At 37.3% G+C, this 22,841-nt stretch overlaps 1 protein-coding gene across 1 annotated transcript in view; it reads left to right on the forward strand.

Moving 5' to 3' along the window:
• LOC124803212 (DNA-dependent protein kinase catalytic subunit-like) overlaps positions 1 to 22,568 on the forward strand; it is a 561,762-nt gene extending 539,194 nt beyond the window's left edge. Inside the window, exons 52-55 of the mRNA XM_047264427.1 lie at positions 6,981 to 7,261; positions 9,338 to 9,484; positions 13,615 to 13,811; positions 22,253 to 22,568. Of these exons, the coding sequence (XP_047120383.1) occupies positions 6,981 to 7,261; positions 9,338 to 9,484; positions 13,615 to 13,811; positions 22,253 to 22,330 (703 nt within the window). The 3' untranslated portion in view covers positions 22,331 to 22,568. The remainder of the gene's footprint in view (positions 1 to 6,980; positions 7,262 to 9,337; positions 9,485 to 13,614; positions 13,812 to 22,252) is intronic.
• The last annotated feature ends 273 nt before the right edge of the window (positions 22,569 to 22,841 follow it).

Genomic DNA, 22,841 nt, shown 5'->3' on the forward strand with positions numbered 1-22,841 from the left:
CATTCATTAAAAGTATTATAAAAAGCAATTATAAAAGGAATATTTACAGGGTGTTTCAAAAATGACCGGTATATTTGAAACGGCAATAAAAACTAAACGAGCAGCGATAGAAATACACCGTTTGTTGCAATATGCTTGGGACAACAGTACATTTTCAGGCAGACAAACTTTCGAAATTACAGTAGTTACAATTTTCAACAACAGATGGCGCTGCAAGTGATGTGAAAGATATAGAAGATAACGCAGTCTGTGGGTGTGCCATTCTGTACGTCGTCTTTCTGCTGTAAGCGTGTGCTGTTCACAACGTGCAAGTGTGCTGTAGACAACATGGTTTATTCCTTAGAACAGAGGATTTTTCTGGTGTTGGAATTCCACCGCCTAGAACACAGTGTTGTTGCAACAAGACGAAGTTTTCAACGGAGGTTTAATGTAACCAAAGGACCGAAAAGCGATACAATAAAGGATCTGTTTGAAAAATTTCAACGGACTGGGAACGTGACGGATGAACGTGCTGGAAAGGTAGGGCGACCACGTACGGCAACCACAGAGGGCAACGCGCAGCTAGTGCAGCAGGTGATCCAACAGCGGCCTCGGGTTTCTGTTCGCCGTGTTGCAGCTGCGGTCCAAATGACGCCAACGTCCACGTATCGTCTCATGCGCCAGAGTTTACACCTCTATCCATACAAAATTCAAACGCGGCAACCCCTCAGCGCCGCTACCATTGCTGCACGAGAGACATGCGCTAACGATATAGTGCACAGGATTGATGACGGCGATATGCATGTGGGCAGCATTTGGTTTACTGACGAAGCTTATTTTTACCTGGACGGCTTCTTCAATAAACAGAACTGGCGCATATGGGGAACCGAAAAGCCCCATGTTGCAGTCCCATCGTCCCTGCATCCTCAAAAAGTACTGGTCTGGGCCGCCATTTCTTCCAAGGGAATCATTGGCCCATTTTTCAGATCCGAAACGATTACTGCATCACGCTATCTGGACATTCTTCGTGAATTTGTGGCGGTACAAACTGCCTTAGAAGACACTGCGAACACCTCGTGGTTTATGCAAGATGGTGCCCGGCCACATCGCACGGCCGACGTCTTTAATTTCCTGAATGAATATTTCGATGATCGTGTGATTGCTTTGCGCTATCCGAAACATACAGGAGGCGGCGTGGATTGGCCTCCCTATTCGCCAGACATGAACCCCTGTGACTTCTTTCTGTGGGGACACTTGAAAGGCCAGGTGTACCGCCAGAATCCAGAAACAATTGAACAGCTGAAGCAGTACATCTCATCTGCATGTGAAGCCATTCCGCCAGACACGTTGTCAAAGGTTTCGGGTAATTTCATTCAGAGACTACGCCATATTATTGCTACGCATGGTGGATATGTGGAAAATATCGTACTATAGAGTTTCCCAGACCGCAGCGCCATCTGTTGTTGAAAATTGTAACTACTGTAATTTCGAAAGTTTGTCTGCCTGAAAATGTACTGTTGTCCCAAGCATACTGCAACATACGGTGTATTTCTATCGCTGCTCGTTTAGTTTTTATTGCCGTTTCAAATATACCGGTCATTTTTGAAACACCCTGTATTTGCTTGGTTACAAGTTCAGCTCCTATCTGTTCATTATTTCACTTGCTGCAGAGATCCTACATCAAGAGGTTCGGTGCAGATAAGAATAATTAACGCCACATCTGGAATAGCGTTCCTGCATCAACATTACCACACTCAAGACTAAACACAATAGAATTAATGTGCAGACTTGATAAGCACCTATTGAACTTGGTTTACTTATACAAAAAATATTGTGCTTCGTGTGTTTAAGAACTTGTAGACAGTTCAGCAATTTCAATGGTTGTGGTGATTATTTGGTACCGCACACTACTGGAGGTAGCAGCATATAATGCAAATTATGTTTATTGACCTTGAATGTAATGATATTTAAGATCTGTTGATATTGGTATCAGTTAAAGTTCACCCAAGATTGTGCACAGATTCATAAATTACCTTCAAAATTTTCTCAACTATTCTTTTCAATTAGTTTTTCCAATTATTCAGGCAATTATTAATCCATTTCCACATCCCTATTTACCTCCCTCTCCAGAAAGGCACTGGCACCAGTCTTCTGGTCATCCATAATTTTGATCTGACACTAGTTTAATAGATAAAAAATGTTTGGTTGTGGGCTGGGTTCTCTGGCAAGCAGCAAAAGCAGGTCTGTGTGAGGATATAGTACTTCTTTATTTGCTTCTTTTCTAATTTATACAGCTTGGATTCCACCAAGAAACTATTCAGAAGTGGCCGTGGACAGGCTTGAGAAGGAACTCCACAAGTGTTTAATTATTACATCCTGCTAGTACAGTCAGTTAAGTGCATTTTCTTCTTCACATAATATTTGGCAGTGTAGGCCCAGCAAGGTAATGGCTGGAGGTGTAGACAGATGCAGGTTGTGTCCTTGGTGCTTACATAGTGTAGCACCCTCATGGCACGCTGACTTGGCGACGGTGTGGACACTGCATGTGGCTCAGCTGCAGTATGGAACAGGCAGTCGGTGACATTGGCCAGTGAAGTGGAAGGTCACAGTGTTGCCCAGAATGTGACTGCAAATTGCTGGCTGGACTTTGGAGTGACGACCAATCATGAAAGGTGGTGGCTGGAGCAGTGTTGGCTGATTGAGCTGAGCAGACAGGCTGAGGTCCCTCCTTTGCGGTGCATTTGTGACAAAGTTGTGATGACAGTGCAGAGGGGCGCAAACTGTTGCATACGCTTACAGGCTGGTACGGCCATAGTTAAATACTGCTTCCTTGTGATTACAGTTGGGGAAGGCATGACACTTTGGTGTCACTTGAAACCATCTGGAACAGGGCAATGGCTGGCATCTGGCAGCATGCATCAACAACATGGAAGGTAGTTGTGCATTGTTCTGGAGTGGCTTTTGAATGCTGGCCCCAGAGTGCTGACACCTGGCACAGTGGTATGGCCTGATAGTGGCACTCAAGGTATGAAGACAAAGGAGCTGCTCACACAGTTCAGTGACCAGCACCTGCTGTCTGGCTGTGTCCTCATTGTGGTCAAGAGCTATGACTTCTGCTCCAAGCTCTCCTATAGTTTTATCCATTGCACAAAGGCATTTAGACTTGGAACTGTCCAATGATCTACCACAATGTTACATAACTGAAGTAAGGTGGTGTAAATAGACAGGACCATTCCCAAAACCCAGCAGTTCAATTCCCTGAAGATGACCGCAGCAAATACAGTCAAAAAGTCAGCTGTTTAGATTCTAATGCTACCCTGTTGGTGGACACCATAATAGAATTGATTAGGAGAAATTGCAGGGCATGCGTGCAAGAACTAATTCATTATCAATATACATAGTGGAAGACAGTCGTAGTAAATAATACTCATCTTTTGATTCTGGCAGTATTTGTTGTTTCTCGTTGTCCTGAAAATAAATCGTCGTATGATTTCGCCAAGGGGGTGTCTGGATTGTGAAGGTGTCTATGAACAATATGTTGTCCTCTTCTTGCTCTCAGTATTCTAGCATAACTCATTCATCCAATAAAATTGTCAATAATGCTGATCTCAAAATTGAGTAATCGGGTGAAATATAACTTCTTTAAGTGAAACACCAGTTGATATCACTTTAGTGTGTATTCTTCACTTTTAAATACCATTTTCCACATTTCTTAATACATTGACAATACAATCCACATGGAGACCAGTTCCATTTCAGTTCCTCTTCTCCACTGCTCCAAATCACCCCTCTATGGAAAGAGTAACTTAATCCAAAGATTACATTGATAGCTCACAGAACATGATTCATGTCAATATTTGCTCACATATGACATATAAGTAAAATAGTTAACAACTAATAGTAATTTCATTTTAAGTTTCAGCAATCAGTTAGTTTTGGAAACCATAAATTATAGTGAGTTTTTAACAGTTTTGTGTGATTTTAAGATCAAAATTCTCTGCCAATAACTGCTAAGTGGCAATGCAATTAGCCACAAATGATAATCAGTGTTCTCAGTAGAAAATAAAAATGAATATTTTTTGAGATTGAGGGCATTTTGTGGTCTAGACGTCCGATTTTTTACCCCATTTTCAACTTTCTTTCCCCCCCCCCCCCCCCCCCCCCCTTTCTCCCTCCTTAAAAGGTGAAATCAAAAGGTAACTCACACAGCACAAGAGGGTATTAAGGAAAGTGGCACATAAGGTTGTAAAGTGGTAGGGTGGTGGACGTGGTTCAGGTAATTGAGTCGTCCGAAGCCGACCAGACCAAAAAATTATTAAAATATATGAGCATAGCTGCGGTTGAAACCTCTGAAAAGTGATTTTTTTTTTTCAAAATGGCGGCTATTTGAAAATAGCAAAAAAACTGACTTTTTTGGGCATTCAAAGGTTCATAAAAAAATTGGTATTTTGAAAATTGTTTAACTTTTAGTGATTCTGACCACAGCCAGTTCAGTTCTCTATGAAAATAGCTAAGCAGCATCAAAATTGGATGAGTTCTTTTTCGGCAATCCAAACACCCAGCAAAAAATGTGATTTTTTAGGAAATCACATTATAAGTTTTGAAAGGGTTTTTGTCAGTTTCTTGGGGACTTTTATCAGTCTGTGATGCCTGGAGCATACAGTACTACTTCCTCGATCTCATAAATCTTGTTCGCATGCACCGCTTTCTCTTGGCTGCAGATCTGCTCTCTGTAGACGAGCAGTGCTCTGAGCATACAAGGCGGTCTGCATTGCGCATTCTGCAGAATTCGTACTCCATGTTGCTGAGTTGAATGCCCATGATCTTCAAAAATGGACTCTTTATAGAGTTTTGAGTATTCACACCAACACATCTTTCCAGTAAATTGTCGATTGATAGGTCCTTGTATACAAGTATGAGTGCCAGTCTGATGACCAAGTATTTCGACATATGAAATAGTTTATGGGCAAAATGGTTTTGCCCACATGTTCTCCATAATATAAGGTATTGAAATATGCAATAAAAAAATCGATTTTTGTAAACTTCCAGACCAGAAAACTCCTTAAACAAAGATAAATAAATGTGACATGAGAAATATGGGTTCCAAAGATTGAAATAAATCAATAAACTCGCATTGACAAAATGTACTTAACCAATGTTACTAAGTATTATGAGAACATAAAGTGTATTGTGTTGTACAATTAGTTACAGCCTTGTCACCATCCACTATACACTAGCATTACACAGGTGTAGGCTCAATATAAGATGCAAATACAGTCAAAATATTTGCTTTGTAGTTGTTTACAGTCTTTAAATGACCCTTCTTTCTCAGCATATAAGTAGTATTATAAATTGTTTATAGATGGTTCTTCTTCTGTGTGAATATTGTATTTGTCATTACTAGAACATCAGTCACACAGAAACCAAGAATAGTTTTTGATTAATATTCATTAATTGCCATTCTCCATTGGCTAATTCTGACGCTGTCCTTAAAATGATTTTGCACTGTCACTTCTCCAGGAGCAACATCCACTATATATCCCGAAACTCTTCATAAATCTTAACTATGTCGTATTTCAGAATATAATTCAGTCATTGGTTGCACAATTATGTTTATTTTGCATTACTGATTGTGACATGTTAAACGGTCTTCTCCAGACATCTGCACAATTTGGGATAATATAAATCATAAGAACTTGGCCATAACTTGTATGTAAAGTATAAGAAGTGTATTACAAAGAACTTATTTAATGTTGAATTAGAAGAGGTCAATACCTTCCTCACAGAAGCATAAGGCCCTGCGATACTACAGTTGCTAAGAAAATAAAAATAACAACTATGAATGAAATCATATATCTCTTTTCCTCTCACACTTACTAACCATATCACAGTGAAACATATTGGTTCTGAATGCCTTCACACTTGGATATGAACAGTGAATGTTACGTCTGTCTAGAACTTCAGTTTATCAACCCCTGTCTAAAGTTTCCATACACCATTATTACTCCTTTTACTTGCACCCTCTGCTGGACCTTATTTGAACTATTTATGAGACTTCATCATATTATTGTTTACACACCTCATTCCTTCTTTGTCTCTGTGGTTTCCGAAACAGCAAGCCTTGTTCTCTCAAATTCTGTAATAGTTCAGTTTGCTTCTCTGACATTTCCTGGATGTTGCATGTTAGATATCTCATTATCCTCCCACACCAGGCCATCATTTAGTTCATCCATTCATGTGTTCCCTCTTTATTTCTTTTCATGTTTAATATGTGCACCCAAAGTGCTTGAGTGCAGTGAATGGGCAGTTTTCTTTTTGTTCTCTTGACAGCAGATTTGGAATCAAGGTTGACCTCTCTAGATGGGTCGGCTTCAGTTTGCGTATTATGGATCAGACATTGTCTATTCCTATGCTAATACCTTTCTGGCTTGGATGCCCGTGCCAGTAGCTACACAACCTCCAGCACAGATCCCAACTTCGTCGAAACATACCAGTCTTCCTTTCCCAACACTGAAGATGTGTTTGATAACGTTGTATCCTCAGTGCTAAACATTTTATTAGACTATGTTTTATACTCTAAAATGAGAGCAATTCTGAAATTTCCTGGTAACCTGTCTTCCATTGTGGGCAACAGTTAGGTGAGCCATGGGTCTGTGTGTCACAGAACCACTATTCCATTTGTTGGAAATTAGATTTCATACAGTTTTCCTGCCAGTAATTAACTAAACAAATTATGTTACGTATTGTTTTGTGTTGTTTATTATTTGGTTATCATTTATTTTTACAAACATTTTGCAGGAAGATGTTTGTAAATAAGTGTAGGCACTTACAATTTGCGAAGTGTGAGTGTTTGCTTTTAAACCTTTGCAGGTTTCATTAACACTGCATGTTTCTCTTGTTATTGGATTTCTGTAATTATTACATTCAGATGAAGTGTTTTTCCATTCTTAGATAATATAAGTGCTTTTTTGTTTTGTGTTCTATTTTTCTTTCTTTCACAGGCGTGTCATTTGGAATGTAAGCACAACAGCAGAAATCTTCTTTACAAAACGTCACCGCTTTGCTTCTAGTTATGCAACCATGTGTATTGGTCAGTGGTTGCTTGGTATAGGTGACAGAAACCTTGGCAACTGCTTGGTGTTTCCTCACACTGGAGAGTGCCTAGGTGTTGACTTTGGGTATGCATTTGGAACAGCTACAGAATTCCTCCCAGTGCCAGAACTTATGCCATTCAGGTTAACTCCGCATATCGTTAACTTAATGGAACCACACAAGACTTCAGGTAATTTATTGAAAAAGGAACAGAATATTTTGCATTAATTTTTGTACTTCCATTGGATAACTGTGTTTCAAAATATATATTTTTGTCAATACATTTAACATCTGCATTTATGGTAATTGATAGGTAATTAAGTCTTTAGAGAGTGTACACTCATGAGCAACTGATTTAGAAATAATTAGTTTGTTTGAGAGGTGGTGGACAGAGAGAGAGAGAGAGAGAGAGAGAGAGAGAGAGAGAGAGAGAGAGAGAGGGAGGGAGGGAGGGAGGGAGGGAGGGAGAGAGCACTCCTATGGGCCCCGTAAATACAACAGTCTAGCTGGAGTGTAGTCAGACCTCGTTTGTACTGCTTGTCAGCATGATAATTAAGTGACTTAGGGCAAAGCACACAATATCAGCATATTTTCGTAAGAATGCCCAAGATGATACACACTGCTGGCCGGCGTGGCCGTGCGGTTCTAGGCGCTACAGTATGGAGCCGAGCGACCGCTACGGTCGCAGGTTCGAATCCTGCCTCGGGCATGGATGTGTGTGATGTCCTTGGGTTAGTTAGGTTTAATTAGTTCTAAGTTCTAGGCGACTGATGACCTCAGAAGATAAGTTGCATAGTGCTCAGAGCCATTTGAACCATGATACACACTATCTCCAAGGACATATTGGCACTCGAAATTTCATATGCCAGTTTATAAAGGATTTACCATGATTATCTCAATTCAGTAATACCATCGGAGTTGTGTACTACAACATAGTAATGACACCACATTGTTGACAGTCATCAGCTGACAGGTGGATTCAGTGCAATATATCACTTGCCACTTCTATGCTAGACAACAACTAGTGAGCAACCATATCTTTTTTTTTTTTGGGGGGGGGGGGAATGATTGGAATTCCTTCGCTCAATAGTTGTTTCTTATCAATATACACATTGAAGTTTATAGAAATAAGGGACTCCTCATTCCTGCACATTTTGTAAGAGTGTTATTTTATTATGTGAATCCTTGATAGGCTTTGTTTTTGTGTAAATGTTTATTTCATGTGTAAGTTATTCATCAATTCATAATATTTTGATTCAGTGTACTATAGAGTCTAGGAAAGGTGTATCATTTGTATTTCATACTCTTTGCCGATGTGACATTTGTACACCACAAGATGGAAGAAATGATGTTTAAAACGTGTGAAATCAAAAAAGGACCAAGAAAATGTTAAGTGTGTGAATAACAATAAAAAAAATGGAATTCAGTGTTAAAAGTGGAAGTGACAGGATTATAAATTCTGAACACTTATTTACATAATTTATTTTAGAACAAAATTTTCCAGTCATTTGAGGTTACAAGTCACCTGTCCAGACAAATGTTCCCAGACAGCAATGTAGCTTGGAAAAAAAAAAAAAAAAAAATTGTGCAAGAATAAATATTATAGGAGAAAGAGCGAAAAAGGAAAAAGAAGAAACCATAGAACCCTTTAAAGATTGTCCAGTTTCTATTTCAACAGATAGTAGCAATGAAGATGACTGTAATTTATATCCTATAGTTGTTATCATTTATAACTGTTTCTGCTACAGGTAAGTGGTTGACTTTCCCTTATTTTTTGAATCATTGTTTCGGGTAGTTCTAGTATTTTCATTTGCATTTTTATAGCTAGTATGTAGCTTACATTACAGGGAAAGGCTCACATCAGTTGTTTCAATATTATATAGAAATTGACCCACGGTTTTTGCTCATTTGTATACCTCCCAATTTTTAAAACTGATTCTCCCAATTTTTGGTTTTTCGAGTTTGGCAGGTACATGTTTACAAGCTATAAAAAACACAATTTCTGCTTCCAATCTTCAATTGAGGCTTTCACTATATACACAAGTTAATAACAAGAATCAAGCAAATGCTGAAATGACATAGATTACACGTCCATAAAATTGAATGTGTTTTTGTGATGATTGTTTAACCAATGAGTGACCATATTTGTGAAAATTATGTTCTCTCATTCACTTCAAAAATATCTCACTTTGAAAAATCGCTATTAAAATGTTGTGATGTCAGATCTTGCTCGTTTGTAACATTGATGACTTCTATGAAATTTCAGGAGTTATAGAAGAGACAATGGTACACGTTTTGCGATTGCTACGTAATAACCACCAGATATTATTGGCAACAATGAAGGTATTTGTTCAGGAACCATCATTAGATTGGCTGTTTTATGCAAAGAGGAAATCACCAGGAAATGTGCAAAGTAAGCAGACTACATCTTATACACTAATAGTAAGATAAACAGATACTCATGTGCAGCATAATAAAATAAAAGTGATCAAACTGCAGTATGGAAGGCCGGGGCGTAAATTCAGCGAAGTACAAATACTTATCTTCTTGTTTTCTTCTTTGCTGCAACAGCTGATTCTTGTAGATAATCTGAAATTATTCTGATCTGCAGACTCTGTGTGATACGTATAATAATCAATTTGAGAGACACACCATTTTAAATACACTTTTTGCCATCACATTGTTAGGACTAACAACAATTATATTTTCCGCATCGTAATCTGACAGAAGACTGACCTGCTGGCTACAAATATCTGCCAGTATTAATTGTAAACATTACGATGTATTAACTGTTATAAACAGACTTAAGTGCATTACAATTAAAAGTTTTACATTGAGTGAATTTGGATGGCAGAATATTTCTAATATACAGTTACATGTTGTTAAACACAAAGGTCACAGTACTTTTATGTTTTCATAGTGAAATACTAGATGCTCAGTTTAGCAGCAATTCAGTTACTTCTTTCTTTATTTATGGCCATGCTGATTAATAAGGAGAGTTTTTACCATGTATTGAGAGATGAAATTAAACATAGAATTTCATTATATAGACAAAACTTATATATCTGGCTTGGTTATCAGAAAGCTAGATTTGTTTACATTTGCTAATAATGCCCTCACCATGAGTTGTACAGTTTTATCATATTAACTTGTTTCTGTAGTTCTGAACACACAAAAAGTTTAAAACCATTTCATAGAAATATGTTTGGCTTAATACTACATTGAAATATGATGGTAGGAACGTTTGATGAATTATATTGCATTACTCATTGTTTGTGATCATGTTTTTGCAAAAGAGCCAAATTATCTTATCCATTCCTACCAATGTCAGTGGTACATTTCAATATGTAGAAGTTTATTACATACCGATAGTTACTATGACAATAGTTCCCTAAGGTGACTTTCATTCATGTCCGGGTGTTTTGTATTACTGTCTTTGGTCTTTTGTTTGCATCTATGGTTACGTGTATTTGTAGTAAATTCAGTATGTATGTACAAGTATAAGTATCTGAACATTAGTATTGGTTAATGAATATTCTGTCTGTGACTTAAGATGTGGGTGAAATCAACTATGAAACTTCAGAATCCCCTGAAAGATTTGCACAATACAGAAACTGAGCAGCAGTTTTAAGAGCAAAAAGCTGAAAAAACTTTTTCACATCAATGAGCTGACTTGTTTTGAAAAATTGGTTAACACAAAAAAACTTTTTGTTTTACATGCAAAAAATATGTATCTAAACACAATAATAAATTTCAAAAGATACATGTTATATAGAAAAATATTGTTAAACAACAGGAGATGAGGTACTGGCAGAATTGTAGCTGTGAAGGCGGGCCATGAGTGATGCTTGGGTAGCTCAGTTGGTAGAGCACTTGCCCGTGAAAGGCAAAGGTCCCGAGTTCGAGTCTTGGTCTGGCGCACAGTTTTAATCTGCCAGGAAGTTTCATAAAAGCGCACACTCCACTGCAGAGTGAAAATCTCATTCTGGAAACAGCCCCCAGGCTGTGGCTAAGCCATGTCTCTGCAATATCCTTTCTTTCAGGAGTGTTAGTTCTGCAGGTTTGCAGGAGAGCTTCAGTGAAGTTTGGAAGGTAGGAGACAAGATGCTGACAGAATTGGAGCCGTGAATGTGGGTTGTGAGTCGTGCTTGGGTAGCTCAGTTCACAGAGCACTTGCCCGCGAAAGGCAAAGGTCCCAAGTTCGAGTCTCGCTCTGGCACACAGTTTTAATCTGTCAGGAAGTTTCATATCAGCGCACACTCCGCTGCAGAGTGAAAATCTCATTCTGGAAACATGTAATAATGTGTAGAAAGACATATGCTAAAGGTCAGAATACTTTCTCATCAAAATATTACGTAACGTGGAAAAAATTACTGAGAAAGCATCTAATACAATTTAGAAAAAACATACAGTGAAATACAGAATACGATTTCTTCAAAATACAGACACGACATAGAGTAAATTATAAAATCATGTATATGGCAGTACAAAATCTCTTATATCACAACTCAGGATGAATGTTTCAAAGACAAATGATGTAGAATAAATTAAAAAGTGGTATCCATTAACAAATGCAATGGAAAAACATTTTTACAAAAGATTAAACGTTTCGCAAGATTTATTCCCTTTTTGAAATAAATACTGGAAACAGTGTTTACTCATGGATTCTTTTTTCAAAATTGACATTCCAAAATTGCTTAAGATGCAAGGGCTTTCAGTTCAGGGGCAATTCAATATTTGTCTCGTTAGTCTATTCACAGTGTTTGCTTGTTTCCAAGATTTGAAAAATTTATTTATTTTTAATCCTGTTACAGAGTCAGGGAATCAGCCCATTTGTTTAAACTTTAAAAAAATATTTTAGTATTTTCCACCATCAATCCTATTTGTAGTTAGTGTGTTTGTTTGCAAGAAAATGTTAAACAAAATGAATATACCTAAATTTAATAGTTAGCACTGTATGCTGCTGAAAGGCAAAGTCTTTTCTCTCTCAAACATAAGTAGTGTTGATCCATATTTTTCATGTAAAACAGTAGTGTATCAAATTAGAAATAAAATCTTATTCCATATCAATCCTTGACAAATTCCATCTGATAAGGTTTTATTTCTCAGAGAAACAAGTGAAGTGTTTTGGAAGAGACTTTTCAGATAAAATAATGATAATGCCAGTTTGTCTTCTTGTGTCACTGTGTAGTGTCTTCCCAAAATCTTATCTACTTACAGGCATTATAAATGCTGTAAATCATTTCATTTTTACACCAACTTTCACAAAATAAATGGCCTGTATAACATCTTAGTGTAAGTAAATGTTTTAAAATTAGGTGTATTATCTGTCACACTTTCACTTCCAAAGTCACTTCTTACTCTCTCATCATCTAATCGCATGCTAATGCAGAAAACATAAGTTTCAGCATTTCATCATACCAGGCACAATTCTCTCCTCTCAACTTACCATAATCAATATATACAGATGTGTCATTACATTTCTCAATAATATCAGATCTCTACATCCTCAAAATATCTTCAGAATCTTCAGAGTGCCTATCAGTGTGTTAATATATGTGAATGTAAAAGGATAACTGTACATCAAAACTGGCTGGCTGTAAAAGTATGCATAGATATGCTGTATTTCATTAAAAACAGGAACAATATTGATATCTCAACAAATGATATTTGAATTGAACTAGTTACTAACTTCAAAGTACCCATCAATATAAATGTAAAACTGATCGTGTAAGTGATCAGCATATAGCTCTGTTTTCACACCTTCCATATCATAGTGACACATCACATATGTGGTCCGCGAAACATGCAATTAACTGAATAAAATTTGGTCATGTGCTTCGTTTTATAATTTTTCTAAACTAAATACTTCAATAACATTGAGGGGTTCTTTATAAACACACACATCTTTATACTTAGAAATTACTGGATGAGAAAAATTAAAACGCTCAATCTTAAAGTAAAAGCAATGTCAAGAAGTGTTGCAGGAGCACTTAGGATTCTATAATACCACGACATATTAATGTGCTGGAAGTAAACTTTAAGTGAAGTAGATGTCAGTGATTCTTTTTTGCTGTTGACTTCTGCATAAATTGTGCCTTTTTGCAAGTGACATTCGTAGCAATATTTGTTTCATTTCTCCTACTTACTTTTTGTGTGTTTTAGAGAGTTTTCATTCTTTGAACTTTTTTAACAGAGATTGATTGTGTACTGAAATCAGTAATGCTGGACTGTACCTTCTATTTCAATTTCTCACTTCAGGTTTTGTTTCTCTTCCTGCAAAACAATAAATGGCTTTTGTTTCCCATAAACACTTTCCTATGTTGCAGATTTTTCTGTATTTTCTAATGTTCTTCAGGAAATTAGCTTTTATTTTTAAAGATACTTAGAAAGATTCCTTGTGGTCATAATGTTACTACTAACAGGGAAAAAATAAAGATAAGAATTCAGTGAGCCACATCAGTTTTATACCTGTAGTTTGTGATAGTTAAAATGCAGATAGTTTGTTGTTGTATAACTTCTCCTGTGTTATTCATTCAACAGGTGATCCCAAGCGATTTTCAAGGGAGAAAGTGGAGTTAGCAAGAAAAAAATTTGAAGGTATAAGTCCAGCAGTGATTACAGAAGAAGAGCTACTAAGTGGACACTCAGATCCTACAAATTTTCGAACAGTTCTGTGGGGACCGAGTACGACACTGAGATATACTTTTGGTAGAAAACTTTTAACACCACATGATCAGGTACATACTTATATACTGTATTGTTTATCATAAGAACACCTTGCTCCCAAAGGAGAAATTTTACAGCCAATTCAACTGCAGTCTTCATTTTTGGCACAAAAAAAGTTTTCAAGTATAGTCTAAGTCAGGGGTTGAGAAACATCTAAAAGTGTGGGGAAAAGTAGATAAATACAGTGACATAGTAATTATAAAAATAATAGTTTCTAATATTTTTGATTTTACAGTAAATAATAGGTTTTTATGTAAGGAATAATTTCAAAGTGGATTGTATAAATAGATAACAAATAGATGATGGTTATTGTAAATGAATGTACTGCTAAAGTAGAAATGGAACATCAAGTTAACTCTTCAGATTGTTACACAGTGTGTTTCTACAGTATCTAAGTAGGCTGCTTTAATTCTTCCAAGACCCAAGACGTTTTCATCAGTGAAATTTTCAGGAAACCTACATTTGCATACCTGCCTCTAAAAACTTGCATCTAAAAACTATGTATTGTTCAGGAAACTAAAAAAATACATACAATTATTAATTGATACAAGTCATTCTACTAATAAGATATATTTAGGCAATTGTATGGTATTTACGACCGTATTAAAGAAGGTTTTGCACTCAGATAATTTTTAATGTTACTATCAGAACTGAGCATACAAACATAAAACAAATTTAATTTGAATTTAAAGCCTTTTCACAGAAAAATAAAAGTTATGGAAAAGTTAGGTTTTTTTCCAAAATTTGCTTGACATCATTATAAAGAAGAACTTCATAAAAAGATAAGTCTCTTGCATTAACTGATTTTAGACACTTTAAATCATTATACTTTTGTACAGTAATTGCAACTGGTCTATTGTAGCAGTTTTTGTATTTTTGATTACTGTCTTGTGGTGTCTTGGAAGTAATTCCCTCAAAATCCAGTTTATATTCGGTACCTACAGACAGATTATATCTGAGAGTCAATATGTCTGTAACACATGGATCGCCTACTTTATTGCCCAGACTAACTGATTTGTAGTACAGAAACTCAGAGAAGTCTTTAAAATAGTCATGTGATACATATTTTACTTTATATGGCCCTATTTACCACATCTTGCTTCCTTTATCATATCAACATCATTAGCCAAGGAATATAGCATCATGTTTCTCTTTCTGTGTTCAATTGTGGAATGCACACTATTACATTCTATTTAGGTATGTCCTTTAAGTAAGAATTTTTGAATTATTGTCATACTACTTCCTATGCTGTAATTTTAACACATTTGAAACGAGTAAATTTCTGTTCTGAGCACACAAAATCTGTAATGTAAGGTGCAAAAACATTAGTTCTTAGCCCTCCACCTTCTCAATGCCAAATATAACTTATCACTGAACCGTCCTCCAAATTGTGACACACCAGCTTTTTTTTAAAATAGACAACTACCCTGGATGGCTGACACTAACTACACTGCTTGTATATCAATGGTAAACACAAAACCCTTTCCTGCTTTAGCTGCCTTTTTATCACTTGACTTCCTCTGCCTTGCCCTCTTTTTCTTCATCCACTGGGCAGTGTACTGACAGTCTGAAATCTTAGGTAATGTGTAAGAATAACAGAGATTACATTTGTCTTTCTTTTGACAGAATAAATCAATATTATATTCTTTTGTTTGTTTTAGAACTGAATCTTTTCTGACAATTGGTTCAAATTATTGTTAATAAAATCACTTTTGAATGCTGTTTAATTCACTAAAGGACAAAAAAAAGGCACTAATTGGCATGACAACTGCAGAATTTTAACTGCAAATTTAAAAACATTTTCTTTCATGGTGTTCCTTTCATCTTTGCATTCCTTTCCTGCCTTGAACCAATTGTCCTCTGTATGTCCCATAATGACTGAGCATGGTTTAAAGGAGAATGAATTAAAGGTCTTCAGTCTAATGAGATATAAAAATGTAGCATATTACTGCAGAACTGTACATAAAGTGGGGGAGAAGCAATATTCGTAGACAGAAAAGTAGGGGATTGCACTCCACAGAAGGCCACAAACTTTGCAGAATTTTACTTTGAATCAGCAGCAGTATAAATAAAGTTCACGGGAAGAAAATACCTTGTAATAGGAATATACTGATCACCTAGTCCATGCATTGAAAGATTTTTACTGGAAATTGATGGGGTACTGCATTGAGTCACGAAACAATACACTTATGTAATAAAAGCTGGTGACTTAATTACACACAAACTTCAAGGCAATGGCTACACAAGAACTTTTCAAGACATTATAAGGACATACAATCCTCACTTTCATGTAACAAATCCAGCAAGACATACTGAAATATCTAGCACATTAATAGACCAAGTTCAGTCAAATATACCTACAAACAAAAAAAAGTTCTGGTTACAAATAATGTTGCTTCATACCAATTTGGACAAGCAGTTGAACTGCGAGATCACATAAAAAACTGAGGAAAATGTAGTTGCTAAACCAACTTTAGAAATCTGAGCAGGCTAGAATTTTTGCTAAAAGAAGAAAAATGGGATGATATGTACAGAGGGGACAGTGCAGAAAAGAGCTGGGAATCTTTCTGTGGTGTATTAAGACAACACACAGATACAGTTTGTCCTAAAGTATGCAGAAGTATTAGGGCTAAACCAAAGAAAAAATGGTTCACAAGGGCTGAACTGTTTGAACCCTTTGAAACACATCAGAAAGGAAAAGGTCAGGTCAGTCATGAGGCTTAAAAATGAAAGAAGAAAGCATACACTAGGATGGTAAGAGGAGCAAAGGCCAGCCACCAAAAATCTGAAATACAATCTTTTAATATCTCTGAAACAGTCTGGAACTAAATGAAAACCAAAAAGAATTGCATGCCTTGAAAGATACAAATATATCATTGATGAGGGAAGGGAAAAAAGTGATTGATCCACAATAGGTATGCAATATTTTCAGCCAGCACTGTGTAGCTATAGTGGAGAAACTTCTATAACAAAACATAACAGTATCAAAAAGAATGGAAAGTCCCAAAAAAGGAGGCTGAGAGTTTATATCTTCTCCCTACAGATGAATCAAAAGTTCTTAAAAAACTGGAGCACTAGCAGATAAAATTACAGATGGTCAGGATGGCATCTCAGCAAGAATGGTGAAATACTGTGCTCTTGCTAAGCCTCTGGCATTCCTGATAAATTTAGTAATGAAGTTAGGAGTATTCCCAAAATGTTTAAAGATGAGTAGAGTTTTGCCAGTATTCAAAGGAGGGGATAAAGGAGACCCCAGAAACTATAGATCCATAATGATCACCCCTGTTCTGTCTAAAATAGTGGAAGCAGTGATTAAAGATAGATTTATAAACTTCATAGAGAAGCATAACAACTTAAATGAGGCATAACATGGATTTAGAAAGGGAAGATCCACCAAGACTGCAGTGACAAACTTCATAACACACATCAGTGAGGCCGTGGATCATCAAAAGAAAGTATCTAGTGCCTACTTAGACTTTCAAAAGCTTTTGACTGTGTCTGCCATAAAACTCTTCTACAGAAACTGAACTGCTACAGCATAAGAGGAAAAGATGCTGATATTATACAAACCTTTGTTGAAAACAGACAACAGTGTACTGAAATAAAATATAAATCTGGAAATGCAGAGAGAAATGTCTACTCTGATTCTCTGCAGGTAAAATATGGAATAGCTCAGGGTCCAGTACTAAGTTCTCTGCTCCTTATCGTATATACAAATGGTATGCCCACTGCTGTAAATGAAACAGTGGTCATGTATGCCGATGATACAACTGTATTAGTATGCAGTGACTCAGTGAAAGAATTGGAAAATAGGCCAGTGAGAACTTGCAAATGGCAGAAAGGTATTTTACAGAAAATAACTTATTAACCAACAGGATGAAAACTATGTTTACAAATTTCGAAACAAACAGAATCAACAGAACAGAGTACTACTGTATATTGGGGATGTACACTTAAAATCAGTGGACTGTAACATGTTTCTGGGTGTAGACATGGACAAATTTCGGACAAGGGAAAACCACATTGACGTTATCTTTTCCAAAATAAGTACAAATATATTTTTAATGAAGAAATGTGCTAGACGGTGGACACAGAAACCTTGCTTAAAATGTGCTACTGACATTATTTGTGGCAAAATAATGTACTGTATACCAATATGGGGCGATGCAGCAGATGTACATGTACAAAGAATCCTATAACTTCGAAAGAAAGCCATTAGATGCATAGCTAAAGGCTAATGCCTCAGGAATCCTGCAGAAACGAATTCTAGGAATTCAAAATATTAACTGTAACAAGTTTGTACATATATGAGACAACACTTCTTCTAATGCTAAATTGTACAGCACCTCTAAACTGAGATTTTCATGATCACAACACAAGAACCAGAGAAAATTACCACATCTGTGGCAAAAGATTGAAAATGATAGACAGGGACCCTACCATTGCAGGAAGTGTATTTTACACTCCTGGAAATGGAAAAAAGAACACATTGACACCGGTGTGTCAGACCCATCATACTTGCTCCGGACACTGCGAGAGGGCTGTACAAGCAATGATCACACGCACGGCACAGCGGACACACCAGGAACCGCGGTGTTGGCCGTCGAATGGCGCTAGCTGCGCAGCATTTGTGCACCACCGCCGTCAGTGTCAGCCAGTTTGCCGTGGCATACGGAGCTCCATCGCAGTCTTTAACACTGGTAGCATGCCACGACAGCGTGGACGTGAACCGTATGTGCAGTTGACGGACTTTGAGCGAGGGCGTATAGTGGGCATGCGGGAGGCCGGGTGGACGTACCGCCGAATTGCTCAACACGTGGGGCGTGAGGTCTCCACAGTACATCGATGTTGTCGCCAGTGGTCGGCGGAAGGTGCACATGCCCGTCGACCTGGGACCGGACCGCAGCGACGCACGGATGCACGCCAAGACCGTAGGATCCTACGCAGTGCCGTAGGGGACCGCACCGCCACTTCCCAGCAAATTAGGGGCACTGTTGCTCCTGGGGTATCGGCGAGGACCATTCGCAACTGTCTCCATGAAGCTGGGCTACGGTCCCGCACACCGTTAGGCCGTCTTCCGTTCATGCCCCAACATCGTGCAGCCCGCCTCCAGTGGTGTCGCGACAGGCGTGAATGGAGGGACGAATGGAGACGTGTCGTCTTCAGCGATGAGAGTCGCTTCTGCCTTGGTGCCAATGATGGTCGTATGCGTGTTTGGCGCCGTGCAGGTGAGCGCCACAATCAGGACTGCATACGACCGAGGCACACAGGGCCAACACCCGGCATCATGGTGTGGGGAGCGATCTCCTACACTGGCCGTACACCACTGGTGATCGTCGAGGGGACACTGAATAGTGCACGGTACATCCAAACCGTCATCGAACCCATCGTTCTACCATTCCTAGACCGGCAAGGGAACTTGCTGTTCCAACAGGACAATGCACGTCCGCATGTATCCCGTGCCACCCAACGTGCTCTAGAAGGTGTAAGTCAACTACCCTGGCCAGCAAGATCTCCGGATCTGTCCCCCATTGAGCATGTTTGGGACTGGATGAAGCGTCGTCTCATGCGGTCTGCACGTCCAGCACGAACGCTGGTCCAACTGAGGCGCCAGGTGGAAATGGCATGGCAAGCCGTTCCTCAGGACTACATCCAGCATCTCTACGATCGTCTCCATGGGAGAATAGCAGCCTGCATTGCTGCGAAAGGTGGATATACACTGTACTAGTGCCGACATTGTGCATGCTCTGTTGCCTGTGTCTATGTGCCTGTGGTTCTGTCAGTGTGATTGTGTGATGTATCTGACCCCAGGAATGTGTCAATAAAGTTTCCCCTTCCTGGGACAATGAATTCACGGTGTTCTTATTTCAATTTCCAGGAGTGTATAACAGACAATCATCTAGCATTAAGAGCATAATGGATAAGAGCACCTTCAAAAGAAAACCCAAGAAACACATCATCTCTGGATGCTAGTATAAGGTGAAACAGTACGTGTGCGCAAATCCATAGGACAAATGTAATTTTGAATATCAAATTTTTCTGAAAGAAGGAAAAGGAAAACAAAGTGTGAAGCTGAAAATACAGAAGGAAGCATACAGATTAAAACGTAGTGTTGCACTGATGTATAAATGTCCTAATATTTCTATCCACTAAGTTTAACATAGGTGGACTAAAAAAACTAGTCTTCAGTTCTTCTAAATGCATTATATATTATTACTAGCAGTGTGTGTGTGTGTGCGCTAGACTGTTAAATAAATCAGTGCAATCAGTCATATGTCACAGAGTAAAAATATTACCAGAAACATTACTACAGAATTATTTCATGTATCAAATCACAAATTTCCAGTAAATTTGTTTATTTTTGTATAAATTTGCAATGTAACATTTCTGAAATCATTCTAAAACTGATCAGTGGACAAAAAATAAACTATAAACTCTCTTTAACCCAATTGTTGAATGACCATTGACCAATTCCTAAAGTTGAAAGATATATTTCTTTACTAGGTCACAGAAGTTACGCATTAACTTGTCATTTCGACTCTGTTGATTCTCCTATTGTTTAGGTTTTTGTGTAACTTCTTTCCTTAGAGTAGCAACAAACACTTTCCATTGTTTCCAATTCATATTTGACTACAGTTCTCCTCAGATACTGAAGACAACATTCTCTTGTTCTTTGATTTGCAACAGAATTTTGATGAGCATCATGGAGGTTCTTTTGTTATTTCATTTAGCTCTTTTTTTTCTACCCATAGTACTTTTATATTCTTTACCTTTGTGAGCACAGTTTTTCATGTTATTCCAGTTCCTTCAGTTATAGATTCTGGCTCCACAGCATTATTCATAATGTTTACATGTTCAGCTGGGTTTTTCCTTTGATTATGATTATCCAATACCACCTAATGTTCAACAACTGAAACTGATCTTAAATTGTCTTTGTTTGTCTGTTTTTATGGTTTCCTACATCTTATTCATTTTTAATAATGGAAATTCAGAGATGGATAAGTATGTAAAATAAGGGAAAGGCAACCAGTCACCTATTGTACACCGATGTGAAGCACATAGACACGTGTAACAGAACACATTGTTCACTAGCTTTTGAGCTTGACTCTTTTTCTGGTAGAAACTATACAAATTCGCACACAGAACCACACAGACACCCAAATGCATATCACTGTGGCCGCAGTCTCTGTGTGGTTGTGTGCGCAAATGAGTGTGTTTCTCACTAGAATAAGAGCCCGAGCTCAAAAGCTAGTGAACACTGCTTTTTGTTGCATGTGTCTCACATCAGTCTACAATAGGTGAGTAATTGCCATAAATTTATTTATTTATTTATTTATTTATTTGTTTGTTCACCAACTTACTCCGTTTTCTTGTTGGATGCAAATCACCTACTTCTGAGCCCTCAGATTCGCGTGCTGTAGTAGGTAACAACTTGTATATGAATCTTTAAAATCACTGCCTTCTGAATTGCTTACATTTAAATTAGTTGACAGTGAAGGTTTGTTTACCGATGTTAACAGTAACCTTTCAAATGCTGAGAAGGAAGATATGTCAGATATAAAATCACTGCATTCTGAATCACTTAAATTTAAATTACTAAACGCTGAAGATTCATTTGCTGGTGAGAAAGATGCTGGCATTACACGTGTAACTTTTGAACAGGAAACATAAGATAGTTGTAGGACCATCTTCAGTGCTGTACTTCCTCTTGATTCATGATTATTTACTTGCATTTGAGTTTTGTACAATATCAAGAGAAAACTCCAGAAAATTTGTGAATTGGATGTAAAATTCATATACTACCTACTTCTAGGCAACTCTGTTTAATTACTATAGGCATATGGTATTGTATTGCTGTCTACACACACAGAGAAGAACCTACAAAATGAATGTTAAGCTTTGATACAAAGACGTACAATAAGACAGAGGGAGAATCACACAATTCATATCAATTCAAACCTTATTTTTGTTGGTGTATTTTGTTTTATGGTAGACTTACACTTGATTGTTTTCTTACTGAAAATAACATAATTCACTATTTTTGCACTCACAATTTTTAGATAATCTGTTTACACTTCTGCTCATGTTACCTAACCACCTGAACAATTCATAACGTTTTGGACAGCACTCACTACTCTGTAATACTGTTAAATTATACAAAGTGTGTTATAAATATCACCAACACAGTCTGTTACATAAAAGAAGTGCAGTGAATTTTGAAGCAGAAACCTCCTTCTGAGATAGAGTTTTATACCTAAAATTTGAAAGTTACAAGATAAGAGGTTTTGATATTTCAGTGTAGAAGAGATAAGCATCCGTGGTTGAGATTGGGGTTTTCATGTAGAAACATGTACATCAAAACTGACAACATGCTATATATTATTTGTATTTGATATTCATGCTGTTGTCACAGTAGATTAGTTATCTAAGTTGAATTAATTTTGTGTTTCAGGTTAAGTGTCTCATTGAGCAAGCAACAGATCCCCACATATTAGGGAAGACTTGGGAAGGATGGCAGCCATGGATATGAAGTCAGTTGTGTCAACCTGTGGAGTTTTAATACATTCTTTTTAAACCAAAATTTTTTCTATTTTAATATGTATTTAAATGGCTGGGATATTCATAATTTTTTCTGCATGCATTTTTCATCTTACGAAATATTATAAATTTTGTATTATATTGGCAGATTTGTAGTCATCAACTACATGTAGCAAAGGCTGTTTATATTGTGAAATACATGTATTTTAATAAAATGTTTATCAAGTGTATAATGTAGTACAAAGATTTCATTAAATTCTAATAGCCTTCTGATAATTTCTGAAGATTAAAATTTTACATTTCTGAATGACCAACAAATCCTCACAAAGCGCCTAGCATCCAGACCACGTTGGTCTATCGATTATTCATATTATTTTGAAAATTTTGAATACATTCATGTTAGTTTTTGAACATTTTTGAATGAGTGTTAGTGTACGTGATGGCCCTGTAAACGGAATGCCCATCACTTGTAGAAATAAACTTTCCTGCAGACGAAAGAGGAC

The sequence above is a fragment of the Schistocerca piceifrons genome, chromosome 1, assembly GCF_021461385.2.
Source record: "Schistocerca piceifrons isolate TAMUIC-IGC-003096 chromosome 1, iqSchPice1.1, whole genome shotgun sequence".
Classification (NCBI taxonomy): domain Eukaryota; kingdom Metazoa; phylum Arthropoda; class Insecta; order Orthoptera; family Acrididae; genus Schistocerca; species Schistocerca piceifrons.